Here is a 12385-nt window from a genome sequence, read left to right as displayed (position 1 = left end):
ACTAGGTTTTGTAACCCAAATGCAAGTTTCCTACAGTAATTTGCTGCCACACATGCTCTCCAGCGGAAATGCATTTACCCTTTTTTGCTAATGACACACTTGTACCTCCCCCTTCTCAGGCATCCTCCCTTCATCCTCCTCATACTGTTTCAACCAACCTCTGCAAACAATTTCTTTTTCCGCATCAGCTGTAGTATAAAAGGTAGAACTGCTTTGATCTGAGAGATTTTGCATTTCAGGGTCCTTTCCACCTACCCCAGTGTTACTTTCTGCCACTCAGTTCTCCTGCTGGATTACAGACAGTGGCAGAAGAGACCCCTGCCAGCCAGTCCCAGGAGACATTAAAGTCAGTGTTTTGGTGGCTGGTCAGTTTCAAATGTAGTTTTGTAGATCATGAAGGATAACTTTGAATATGTTAAAATGGATGGCTTTTCAATGTGTTTTCAATTAAAAAAAAACAACTGTGATAAGAATCTAGAATTTCAAGCACAGCTCACTGTCAGTTATGCCCAGCTTCCTCACTCACTGAAGCTTCAACCCTTTCAAAAGGAGACAGACCTGCTTAAGCAGGCTTGAGAAACTCAGGTTCAGTTATATCACTCACAACAGGTTAATGAATCAATGCATTCTGTCAACTGCACAAAGCTGTATGTTCACTTTAGAAAACATTCATGTAGCTAGCACATGGCATAGTAGCAGTGACAGTAGACTGGAACGAGCTCCACCAGCCTCATAGGCACAACAGGGCAAGTGGCTGTTAGAATGTGCCAGAGCTCACGTTCCACAGTCAGCGGGGACTCACTGCGACCTGAGAAGAAGGACTGAGGTACCCATGTGGTCAGGCAGGGACTACAGAGTACAACCTGGCACACATGGGATCTGCCACACTCATAGCTACCACTCCAGAGGGCTCAAAATGTACCCTGTAGGACAGTGGAGTGTTTTTAACTTCTTCCACATGATGTGAGAACCTTTTAAGAGATTACACAGTTCATTAACCAGCCTGGTTTTGGTCAGGTCAGGAGGAAGTGTGCAGGGGGAGAAAAGCCTAGTGTAAGAAATATATCCTGCTGAGATCACTATACAAGACAAATACAATTTCTTATTATTAGCCAGCTTAAAATGACTGTGCCACACACACACACAGAGCTTTGTGCCATTACTTTGGTAACAAAATGTAGAAACTTTGACATAAGGCTTTATTAACTTCTGGTTACAACACCTCATATTAGGTGCTTATTATTTCTCTACTATGCACAAGCATTCCTAGACTTAGGAGAAATTGCTACTACTCTGAATGATTCATTGGGGAAAATTCCTGGTGGTCTACCAGGCTGCTCCTGAAGGGTTCACAAATGATAAGCATGAGTTCACAAGTAATCTTGATGCAATATTTCTAAAGGGCTCTACTCCAACAACATTAGACCATCAGAAAAATCCTGCAAGTAAAATGATTTGGAACATATAGCCTTGGGTTTATTAAAAATTCCAATGAATGCTTAAGCCTTTTAGCACAGGCAAATTATATGCACATAAGGCTAAGTGGAAGATAATGCAAGGCAAATCACAGAAGTGCTTAGAAAACCCCACATTCATAATATTTTCAAGTATTTCGAATAGCTGGGTTTAGAACCTACTTCAATACCATGAATTTTTTAAGTATACTGCCTGCTGCAGAAAACCTCAGACTCACTCTATTCAGAGGTTTTGGAGCTTGGAACATGAACTTCAACTTCTCCATGACCTGTCTCTTCATTCACTATTTTAAATATTTGCTCAGGTTTCAGCAACTCCAGATAAAGGTGAAAGCACAATGAAGCAAGAATGCAAAATAGAAAAAAAAATTGTTGCTCAAAAAAATATTAACCCTGTGGCAACATTAAAAAAAAGGAAAGAAAAAAAACAACCCACAATGTCTTTTACAATTGCCAGGAAACAAGAAGGCAACCACGCCTCCTTCACAGGTGTTCCTTGGCTTCACAGCCATGCATGTGCTTATGCGTCCCTGCCGTCAGCCAAAGGGCACATAGGTGTGACCGTCACCACAGGAATAAATGTTCAGTCAGGAACACTGCATGACAGTTCATAGCAAAGACTTCCAGGTAACCGAGGACTGCTTACTTGTGAAAGCCCACATTTTTGGTTTAATCGCAATTCCCAAGGCACTGTGCTCTCAAGGTGCTTTTCTCAACTCTAGTTCTTGGTCAGTGTAGTATTTGTGCTGGCTACCGTGGGTCTCAAATTGTTTTGGGTTTTTTGTTTGTTTGTTTGTTTTTAAATGCATGACAGTTTGCATTTCAGTTTTCACTTCAGTTTTCAAAACACAGTTTAGAGTACTGTACTTTGGTTGGTCAGTCACAGCCCCCTTCTCAGACTAAAATTAAACAACCGTTAGCAGTAGACATTGCACACATGCATAAGGAAGCTTTAATTTTTTAAACAGCTATTACTAAGACTTTCTACGCATACAGGGAAGCTGGACTCCTGAGAATCTTACCAGATACCCTTAACGGGACCCGGGTCCCGTTACGCATCGCGGAAGGCTGGCTCTCCCGGCAGGTGCCCGTGGACCCGGCGCCCTTCGGCTGCTCTGCCCTCGGGGCTGCGGGAGAAAAAGGGAAACCCTGCAGCCCTCTCTGCCCGGGTCTGCCCTTGCCCTAAGGACTTGCCCATACGGGTGGTCTTGGGAAACATCGGGGAAGCAGCAGCGGTGCCCTCGCCTTGCTCTGCTGCCGCCACTTCCCCCGCGGCGGCGGCTGCGCTCCCCGGCCGGAGCACCCCGGCCCGGTCGCTGCCCTCCGCCCGTCCTCTGGGTCCCGGCCGCGGTATTTTTAGCTCTGCCCGCCGCTGGCCTCCCCTGCATCGGCACCAAAAACTTTCCAAGCGGGGAAGGGCTCGGCGTCGCCGCTGTGCAACTTGAGCTCCGCCCGGCTCCCGGGGGAGCTCCGGGCTCTTACTCCAGCTCCCGCAGCCACCGCGCACCAGCCAAAGGTCCCTCCCTCCGCACCGCGCCGGAGAGGGTCGGAATCAACCCTTCTCCCGCTAATCGTCCCCAAGGCGCGGGCAGCGCACGCCGAGCTCCCTCGCCCGCGCCGCCGGGCTCGCTCCCGCTTCGCTGGAAGGGCAGCGGGCATTCCCGCAGCGCGGAAAAGCCGCCCCGCGCTACTTACGCTTCCGCGGGCGCGGCCGCCCCCGCCCCCCGGTCCCCGCGCCACCAGCGTGTCGCCCTCGGGCCCCGCCGCTCCGGCCATTCCGCCGCCACCGCCGGCGCGCAGCGGCCGCGCATCTCCCGCAGGCAGCGCGGGGCACGGGGGCGCGGCCGCGGGAGGCGGCGGCGGGGCGGGGGGAACGCGCCTGGGCTCGGGGGTGCCCGGGGGGGCGGCCCTGTCCCCGGCTTTGCAGCGGGAAGGGGAGAGAGTCGGTGCCGGCGCAGGGCTCGAGGGATGGAAGAGCCCGAGAGCGCTCCTCCGCGAACTCGCATGTAACTCAAGCGCACACAACCCGCCTCTGGCTTTCCGGCTGGCCCCATCCCTCAGCAGGGATTTACCCAGCAGCCCAGGCGGGCAAGGGGTCGCGACATTTGTCACAACTCGGTGTCCATCACGGCGCCCCCGCCGAGTGGCACCGGGGCTGAGGAACCACGGCTGGCAGGGCGGACCCGTGCCGTGGTCCGTACTGGAGACCTGGGCGACCCTTCTGTAAGCAAGACACTAGAGTGATGCGGGGAAGCGTTTTCCCGTGTTGCCGAGGGTGAGAAGTGAGGATACCAAAAGGTTTGTAGCCAATTAAGATGTTAGGGATGCTTCCACAGCCGTAGGAGGTTTAGAACTGACACGCCACGCTACTGCTGTGTAACAGAAGGGGATTAGACATGTTACCTGGGGAAGATAAAAGCTTGAAGGTACCTGTTTAGATAGGTACAAACTATTTAGAAGATAATGTTTGAAGGTACCTATTTGCAAACATGGGGATTTTGAACTGCTAAGAGTTAAACAGCACCTTATAGTTGGCAATGATGAGTATTAAGTGCATCTGGGAACTGTTCCCAGATGACTGCAGTTAATATTGGTGCAAATCTGAGCTGTTTCCACTTTTGACGTGCTACATAGGCATAATATGTACTGCCACAGAGCACTGCAGGTTTGGAAGAAGTTTATGATGCAGCAACTTTGAAGTGTCGTTTGCTCAGATAAAACTGAGAGGTGTATGAATAGAAAGCCAGAATAGAATAGAATGCTACTCATTAACATGTAAAATAATTGTACATATTGATAGATGATCCAGACATCACTTATAATCTCTTTGAATGGTCGTAAGCAGTAAAAGACTAAAGTTAGGAGAATCAAGCCTCTAGAACACATGGAGTGCATTTGAGATGAATCAGACACCTGTGTTTTGTTTAGTTTCGTTCTAAATAGCACAGTGTAAGTAATTCAATTCATACTCAAATAGAAATAATATGCATGTGATTAATACACATACATAATTTCTTACCTTAACACACCATTTTTGACCTTTTACAATCACTTTTGGTAAGTTACAGAAGCTAAACATATGCTACCCTCTATACACCTAAAAAAACCCCAAACCCACAAAGTATTCATACGGGTTCCAAATAGTTATTTTCTACCTCCAGTCCCCAAATAGCAAACAAATGTTTTGACAGAAGATTTGATGAATTCACTCACCACTTTTTTCTTCACCTCCTTGTTTTCTTTCATCACACCGTTGCTTTGCTGTTTGTTCTCCATCCTGTTACTTTGCTAGGTAATAGCTGAGGGAAAAAAAGGAGAAGTTGTGCTACTGTTTAATAGGGGAAAAAGCAACAGTATCAGGCTCTTCAGTAGACATGCTGTCTCTACTAGGACAGGAGCATCAGACCCACTGCAACTGCAAAAGAAGTTTAGTCAGTCAGGTGGAACATTGTTATGGCTGAGTTCCAGTTCAGATGTTTGGATTAATCGGTGGTGTGATTCTAATTATGATGAGACCTTATACTAGCTGGGTCATTGCCTGAACATATTTTGCAAAGGAGATGTCCTTTTACGTATTGCTCTGTCAAGAAAATTCTTGCTGGAACATCACCCTATGTCCTTTAATAGTATTAAAGGATATTTTAATCTTAATTTATTAAGAAACTAAACTGATTTCTGGTGTTTCAGAGAGGATATGATATTTACACGGTGCTTCATTGTATGACCTTGGGCAGTCTGCCAGTTTGTTCAATTTATTTGGAGTATGGATTATTGGGTTCTTCTGCTTCAAGTGCTGGGGTGACAGCACATTTCAAGATTTTTGCTTACGTGGCCATTATGATAATAATAGATCCAGTCCTGAATGCAAGTTGTCTTCCTTGTAGACAAGTTTCTATAAGACAGTGAGCTATGGCACATGGGGAGTAACAGGCAGTTTAGCGAAACAGCGCATAGGAGTGGAAATTGTGTTGAGGCCATCACACATACAGGAGGTTTTTCACATGAAATCCTGTGGCATAGGAGTACTGCCATTGGCAGTACTCCTGTGAGACATTGGAAGTACTGGGGCCATTATATCTGGTGGTTCCAAGAAATCAGGCTGAGCTTTTAAGTAAGAGAAACTAGAGATGTGACAGCATCCTATATGCGCCAAAGCTGGAAAAGTTGCCTTCTTACCTCTCTACCTACCAGTACAGTGCAATGAACAAAAAATTCCTTTCTCTCTACTGCAAAGGGCCTTAGTCAATTCCTGTTAAATTATTCAAAAATAGGTTTCAAGTCAAATGTATTTCACTTAATAGGAAAGATGCTTAGTCTCATCATCAAACAGGTCACCTGTCTCTTGCCACATTTAACAAGCAAATAATATCAAGACCTGTTCAATGAACCTCCCACATCCTATACAGATTTCATACACAGACAATGTAGATAATTAAATTAATGAAGGTTCTGATGGAGCACAAACAAAGCATCATCAAACTGGAATTTAAGAGCTGACAAGACAAAGTATGTGGGGCATAGCTCTGAAACAGAAACAACACAGGCTCAGTATGAAACAGTCTGTTAAACATCTAGAGAGATATAGCCTCACAGCTAAGCCACTAGCAGGGATAACTTGTGTCTGTCTTCCCTCTGCATTTATTTTTATATGACTGAATCTTCTCAGAACATCTTTAAAACATTTTAAGATATGTCTGTTGTGACTAGAAAGTTTAATTGCTAACAGTGGAACTGTTCAGACTGAACTATCCCTTCTGTATTTCAGGTAACCCTTGTTTCACTCTTTGAACATATTGCTACACTTGATTGTAGCAAAAGGACTGTTCCCGCATCCAGAACAGACATTCTACATCATGCAAAAAAAAAAAAAAAAAAGGACATCTGGACTGGGGAGGGAGTAGAAATCACTGAAATCCTGCATGGATTTGTCAAGGTTATTTTTGCATTCTGTTGACGTGTGTGCAGGGAAGAGAGATGTGATTACAGAAAGCAGAAACTTGATCTTCAGACTGAAATGTTTGACAAAATCTAAGGAAGTGATGATACACTTAGGGGAACAAAAGGCTGAAATTTGCTCTGCTGCTGCTGTTAAACATTCACTGAAAAATTTTAACAGATAGTGTGGAAAAATGTATTCTTTTTCCCTGAAGTTCATATTGCTAATACCAGGTAAGTTGCTTAAGTTGTTGATCCAGAAATATTAATTCATTATTTGTTCTTTGTCAGAGCAAATTAGATTTGTGTGCTCCATAGTTTGTACAGTTAATCAGGAGGTGACCCACAAATCAGGAAAGGCTCATTTATGTTAGTCCAGGGGACATCTTCCATTTCAGCTACAGTTTGCTTATCTACTTATCCAGTAGTTTATTTAGCAATATATAGGCTGAGTTCATTGGTAGGACATGCAGTACAACTGAGTCCTACGAATTGTTAGCCTTGGCAAGGATGGTTCAGCACTTCATGGAAAGGGATCATTATGACTGGCACAGCAAAATGACTTGAGAGAGGTATGAATAAGCATACTGTAATCCAGGTTTGGTTCTGAACTTTTACTGAACATCCGGCTTTAATTTACTGACTGCAAGTCAGGAAAAACAAAAGCTGTTGGAAAGCTGTCCTGTTCACAAAAAGCGAATATGCAAGGGGAGCATATTTTAAATAGCCATATTTGTTATGATGAAATCACCAAGGAGTTGATCACCTTGGAAAACCTGAGTTAAAAGATACAGTTGTTCAAAAAACCCTCCAAACCTAAACCAAACTAAGAAGCGTATAAGACCTGGACTAGATTATTTATTGTTGTCCAGTCTGAGCATAAGGCATTGTTTGGGCCAGTAGTCAGTGAAGGTCCATTTGCCATCTTGATCAGATGAGTGTGAACTTACAAGAAGGCCTCAGTCACTCCAACCAAAGTACAGCACAAACAAGATTCAGGCAGTTTATCTGTGATGTAAAAGGTTCTTTTATCACAAATTCCTCATGGTGGGCATGCACAGCTTCCCTATCTGTCTCCCAAGTGCAAACTTATACTACCTCTAGAGAAAGATAATGTCTGTGTCAACATTGCACTACTATGGACAGGGAAAATGTGGAAGTGGGAAGAGCAGCCTCCACCTGATAAAATTGTAATTATAAACTAGCACAATCTCTCAGGGAGGATAAGGGACTGCTTGCACCCCTCAGGGTACACCTATTTCAGATGTAGCACAGAATAGTTTGGTTTCTTTTAAAAGCAAGAGGAGGATGCACTAAGAGGGATAACATCACAGTGGGGTATGAATTGCAAAACTTTGGAAAATGTGTTGGTGAAAAATAACCAAAACACGCTCAGTAAGTCCTATTGTCTACGATAGACTGACATGTAATAATTTTTGCTTTTGGGAAAGCAAAATTGCCCAACTTGATTACTTTTTTGTTTGCTATGCTTTGCACTAGAAATAAGTATATGTTTCAAAAGACATTTTACTTTATTTTTCTTTTTGATTCAACACTAAACCTCTAGTAACAGAGGATGGAGAACAAGAGTTTTGGATCGCACTCCTATGCCATAGCTGGTGTGCTGCTAACATTTTTCTACGCAGCTATAGCCAAAAATTTTCTATGGCTGAGCACTCTTGCCTTTCAAAAAAGATGTCCTTGCAGTATAACAGACTTAAGCTGAGGACTTGCCTATGTTTCAAGTTAGATATTTCTGTCACTAGTCTGTACTGCAATGAATGTGCTCCTCTCCCTGGTACTGTAAATCACACATACACATGCACACAGAAGAAATCCAGCATCAATGAATAAAAACATTAATTAGAGCATCCAATGTGAAGAACATATTTCATATTTCTCTGTCCCCTGGAGCAGAAAAGTTTGTGTATATTAGATCCTCATAAGTGAAATAACTATCTGGTTAAAATAGGTGCACTGGAAATCCATTAAGAACTGAAAGGATTATTTTCTTCTCAAGTAGTTTTATTAAGCTAGATCTATTCTGATGCAAGTGAGAATGTGCAAGTCAATGCTTATACTGTTTATGGAAAATGTCTAACAACCCTAATATTAAAATACTGTTGAGGGAGACACTGTTGAGGGAGTCAGGTGGGGCATGACTTTAATTTGACACAGAGTATTACTATGGTACTGAACTACTTAGCAAAAGTTATTCTCAAATACTGTAGACACCCTGGCTTCCAGAAATACCTATTTTTATAAATAATCAGTTGACATAGTGGTAAAAGATATACGTCTCCTTTTTTTCCTGTATCTGTAGTATCAGTCCTAGAGTGTCTTTAAAAGATGATGAATCAATTTATCTGGATTTCAATATTTCATACAGGTCACAATCTTATCTGTTATACTGAGAGGTGGAAGGATTGAATCTCTATTTTAAGGTGAAGTGTTTCGCTGTGGGTTGTTGTTTTGTGGTGGATTTTCTTCTACAGATTGTCAGAAAAATTAAAGCTATTTTCCACAGAAATCTATTAACCAGGAGAGGAAGACAGATTTCAGAGTTAATGAATGCTTATATAGAAGCTGAGTACTTGACTAGTACAGGAAATTAGTTGTTTATAAATTTCACAACATTGGTTTATACCAAGATAAATCTATTCCCCCTCCCTCCCCAAGTCAACCCCTTGAGAACACTGCCAAATCTGCTGCAAAGTAGAAAGTCCAACTGCTAGGCACTACTCACCACTTATCTGAAGTATTCTTCACTTCCAGTGATGTTCAGTGCAGTGTAGAAGCAGCCCTCTTCAGAGTTGCTACAGTAGCCTTCTTCTCTGAAATAGGACCAGTTAAATCACTGCATTAAATGTAAAGCCAGCTTTAACTCTTTTATACCTTTTCAGAGGTAATAAATAATTAACAGTAAAAACAAAGAATAGTATGACGTTCTGGCTGGAATTCATGCAATGTGTCTTTCCTACTCAACAGAAAACAAACTGCCTTGTACGGCTGTGATACCATACAAGGGGTCTTTGTTTTGGATGCCACAAACCGTAAAAAAGCTTTGGAACCATTAAATGTTTGAAATGCAAGTGCCTAAGGCGAGGACTTGCATTCATATAGTTTTTTACCTGACTGCAAGTGACCAGGTGGGGGAACACCCACAGCATTCCATGTGCTATAAATGGCTTTTAACAGTGATGTGTCGGACCAGTATCGAGCGTGTGAGAAGACTTCTTGTCAGGAATCACCCTTTTACAAGATTTTGAAAGGCTGGGCCGGAACATACTGTATAATAATTAACTCCTCAATAGTTAATAAAAACTTCATAAAAGAGTCTGGCAAAATAAACACCTGAAGAAAAGTACCAAGATCAGTGTTTACAGAGCCATAGTACTGTCTACTCTTTTATACGGATCTGATTCATGGGTCATCTACCGCCACCACCTGTGCCTCCTAGAACGCTTCCATCAACGCTGCCTCCGCACAATCCTAAACATCCACTGGTCAGATTATGTGACCAATACATCTGTTCTTGAACAGCAGCAGTTACAAGTATTGAGGCCATGTTACTGAGAACACAGCTGCGCTGGGCAGGACACGTCTCCAGGATGAAGGACCACTGCCTCCCTAAGATCTTGCTTTATAGTGAACTTGCCACCGGTTGCCGCAAGAGAGGAGCCCCAAAGAGAAGATACAAGGACTCCCTAAAACAACATCTCAGCCTTGGCCATATTGATCAACATCACTGGTCTACTCTGGCCTCCAATCGGGAGGTCTGAAGACACACTACTTTCAACGCTGCTGATGCTTTTGAGAAAGCATGCAGGTTCACTCCTGAGGAGGAAAGACAACACAGAAAGAATCGTGCCTTGCAGAATATACCACCTAAGGAGTCTTTCTGCTGTGCCTTTTGCAACTGGGTGTGCCTATCTCATATTGGCCTTTTTAGCCACCAACGTGCTTGCAACAAATGTGGGTAGTGCCCTTCCCAAATCTTCATTTGCGAAGCCCAGCCGTGATGATGATGATGATGATGAGTTAATAAAAAAGATTTCTTTGTCTGCTATTCAGGTTTTATGCCATAGAGAGGAAGTCTATAGCAGTGTCAGTTCAAAAACTAAATGAAACATGGGTCAGGACAAGGGTGTAATAGTTCTGACTTTATTTTTGCTGTTAGTTCCTTACAACCCAAAGCTAAGTAGAGATAAGGGCACACTGTTGTGAAAAGGTGCTCTCTGCTTGGGCTTTTTCCTGCTGGTATACATATTGTTTTATTTGAAAATCCAAGGTGTGTTAAATCAGTGTCATTCCTCAAGGACCTTTATAGCTAATTTAGTTGGATTATTTCTAAACTTGCAGATACTGAGATATTCAAGATGTTTTAGGTAGAGAGGCAGCTATACAGATGTGAGTTGGCTGAAACTGTAAATATTGGCTGGGATTTGAAGTAACCTTTTTCTTTTAGGGAAAGTGGGATTATTGAGCATGTGGTTCTTGGTTTGTATTTCAGCTATGATTGTTCTGGCAGCTCCTACGGATCACTTTTGACCCTGTTACATAAACCTTGGTGAGGTTCTCAAAAGATATTACCATCAGATTTACTTCAGCTAAACATAGGCATCCTTCTCAGGTTACAAGATGCTAATCAATGAAAACACCACTTTTAAGGGACAGGAAAGAAGTTTTCTTTAAGATCCTCTAGCATATTTTATCTAAAAGTTTCTTTAGACTTGGAATCCAATATCCTATAATTAATAGGAAAAAAATACTTGTATGTTAGCTCTCTGTAACGTGGTGGTTATAAGGAAGTAGGAGATTCATTCTCTGGAGTGAGAGTGAGGGAGCAGACAAGTGAGTTTCAAATAAATGTTTTATCTCAGATACAAATAAGAGATGATACCTTCCAGACCTATATACATTTAATTTTCATCTTAATCTACATTTTAACTGAAATCTTTGCAACTTTTAAATTAACCCAGTGTTATTAGTAGCATCAGTCATTTGTGGAAAGGACTTGTTGCTTAGTGTGTCCCATGATTAGCACATGGACAGGAAAATAAGCAAGACAAGGATATAAATCTGGCACAGCTACAATACAAAACAAGTTTTACAAGCTTTGGAAAGACATGCATGTTCAAAAACACGAATTCAATGATCACTGAAGATCAGCTCATTCTGTGGCAGAACCAATCCTTTCAGACGAAAAAATGACTAAACAATGAATCAAACTCTTTGATCCAAGTTTTCCCAAGTTTTAGATTCAAGTTTATAGGTTTGGTCTGTATCATCCTGAGTAAGAATACAAAGAAACCTTCGCAAGGGCAACTTACACAAGACCAAGAAATAACGCAAACCGAGAAGTGATTAGTTAGATACTACACATGAAAGAAACTTCAAACAGAACAGAAAAAATAGAGGGAATCTTTACAAGCAAGCCTAAGTTAAAATTTCACCGAGTCAATATTCATATAGGAGTCTATGAAATTTCATGTTCAAGATTAATTTTTTCATTGTTACAAAGTTGGAAACACAAATGATAGAGAAAATGTGATAACCAGAGAGTATACAGTGTCTGTAACTATACATGGAAATGCTCATTCACATGTAAAGATGTAGTTGGTTCATATGCAGATAGACCCCCTTGGAAATGCAGGCTAAAACTGGTAAACCAAACTGATGCTTAGATTTTGAGCCTAAAATGTCTTGATCTAGCAAAGAATACAGTTTAGTTTTAATCCTTATTCCATAGGAAAATTAAGTATATACATGTATACTTTGCTAGTGAACATGAGAACATCTAGTTTCTCACTTAGGAAAATCCCCCAAACTGAAATTTGGTGTCTTTTCATGGCCGCACATCCTTGTATCAGTTTCCTGCACTGATAAAACCATAATTTAGAGAGAAAAGCCAGGACACTGACCATTTTCATTTAGTAGTCTTTTTAGCTTAAAAACCTCCAAGTTCCCAATAC

General features: G+C 42.2%; 1 protein-coding gene across 1 annotated transcript in view; it reads right to left on the bottom strand.

Moving 5' to 3' along the window:
• Positions 1-9201, bottom strand: part of SLC2A9 (solute carrier family 2 member 9) — an 85389-nt gene extending 76188 nt beyond the window's left edge. The window contains exons 1-2 of the mRNA XM_027736280.2: positions 9157-9201; positions 4689-4774 (exon numbers count right to left, since the gene is read on the bottom strand). Of these exons, the coding sequence (XP_027592081.1) occupies positions 4689-4751 (63 nt within the window). The 5' untranslated portion in view covers positions 4752-4774; positions 9157-9201. The remainder of the gene's footprint in view (positions 1-4688; positions 4775-9156) is intronic.
• Between the last annotated feature and the right edge of the window lie 3184 nt (positions 9202-12385).

This window comes from Pipra filicauda, unplaced genomic scaffold, assembly GCF_003945595.2.
Source record: "Pipra filicauda isolate LSUMZ 115617 unplaced genomic scaffold, ASM394559v2 scaffold43_size3849885_pilon, whole genome shotgun sequence".
NCBI classification, from domain to species: domain Eukaryota; kingdom Metazoa; phylum Chordata; class Aves; order Passeriformes; family Pipridae; genus Pipra; species Pipra filicauda.
Note: the sequence above shows the minus strand (reverse complement) of the source record. Positions and strands in the feature narration are given on the sequence as shown.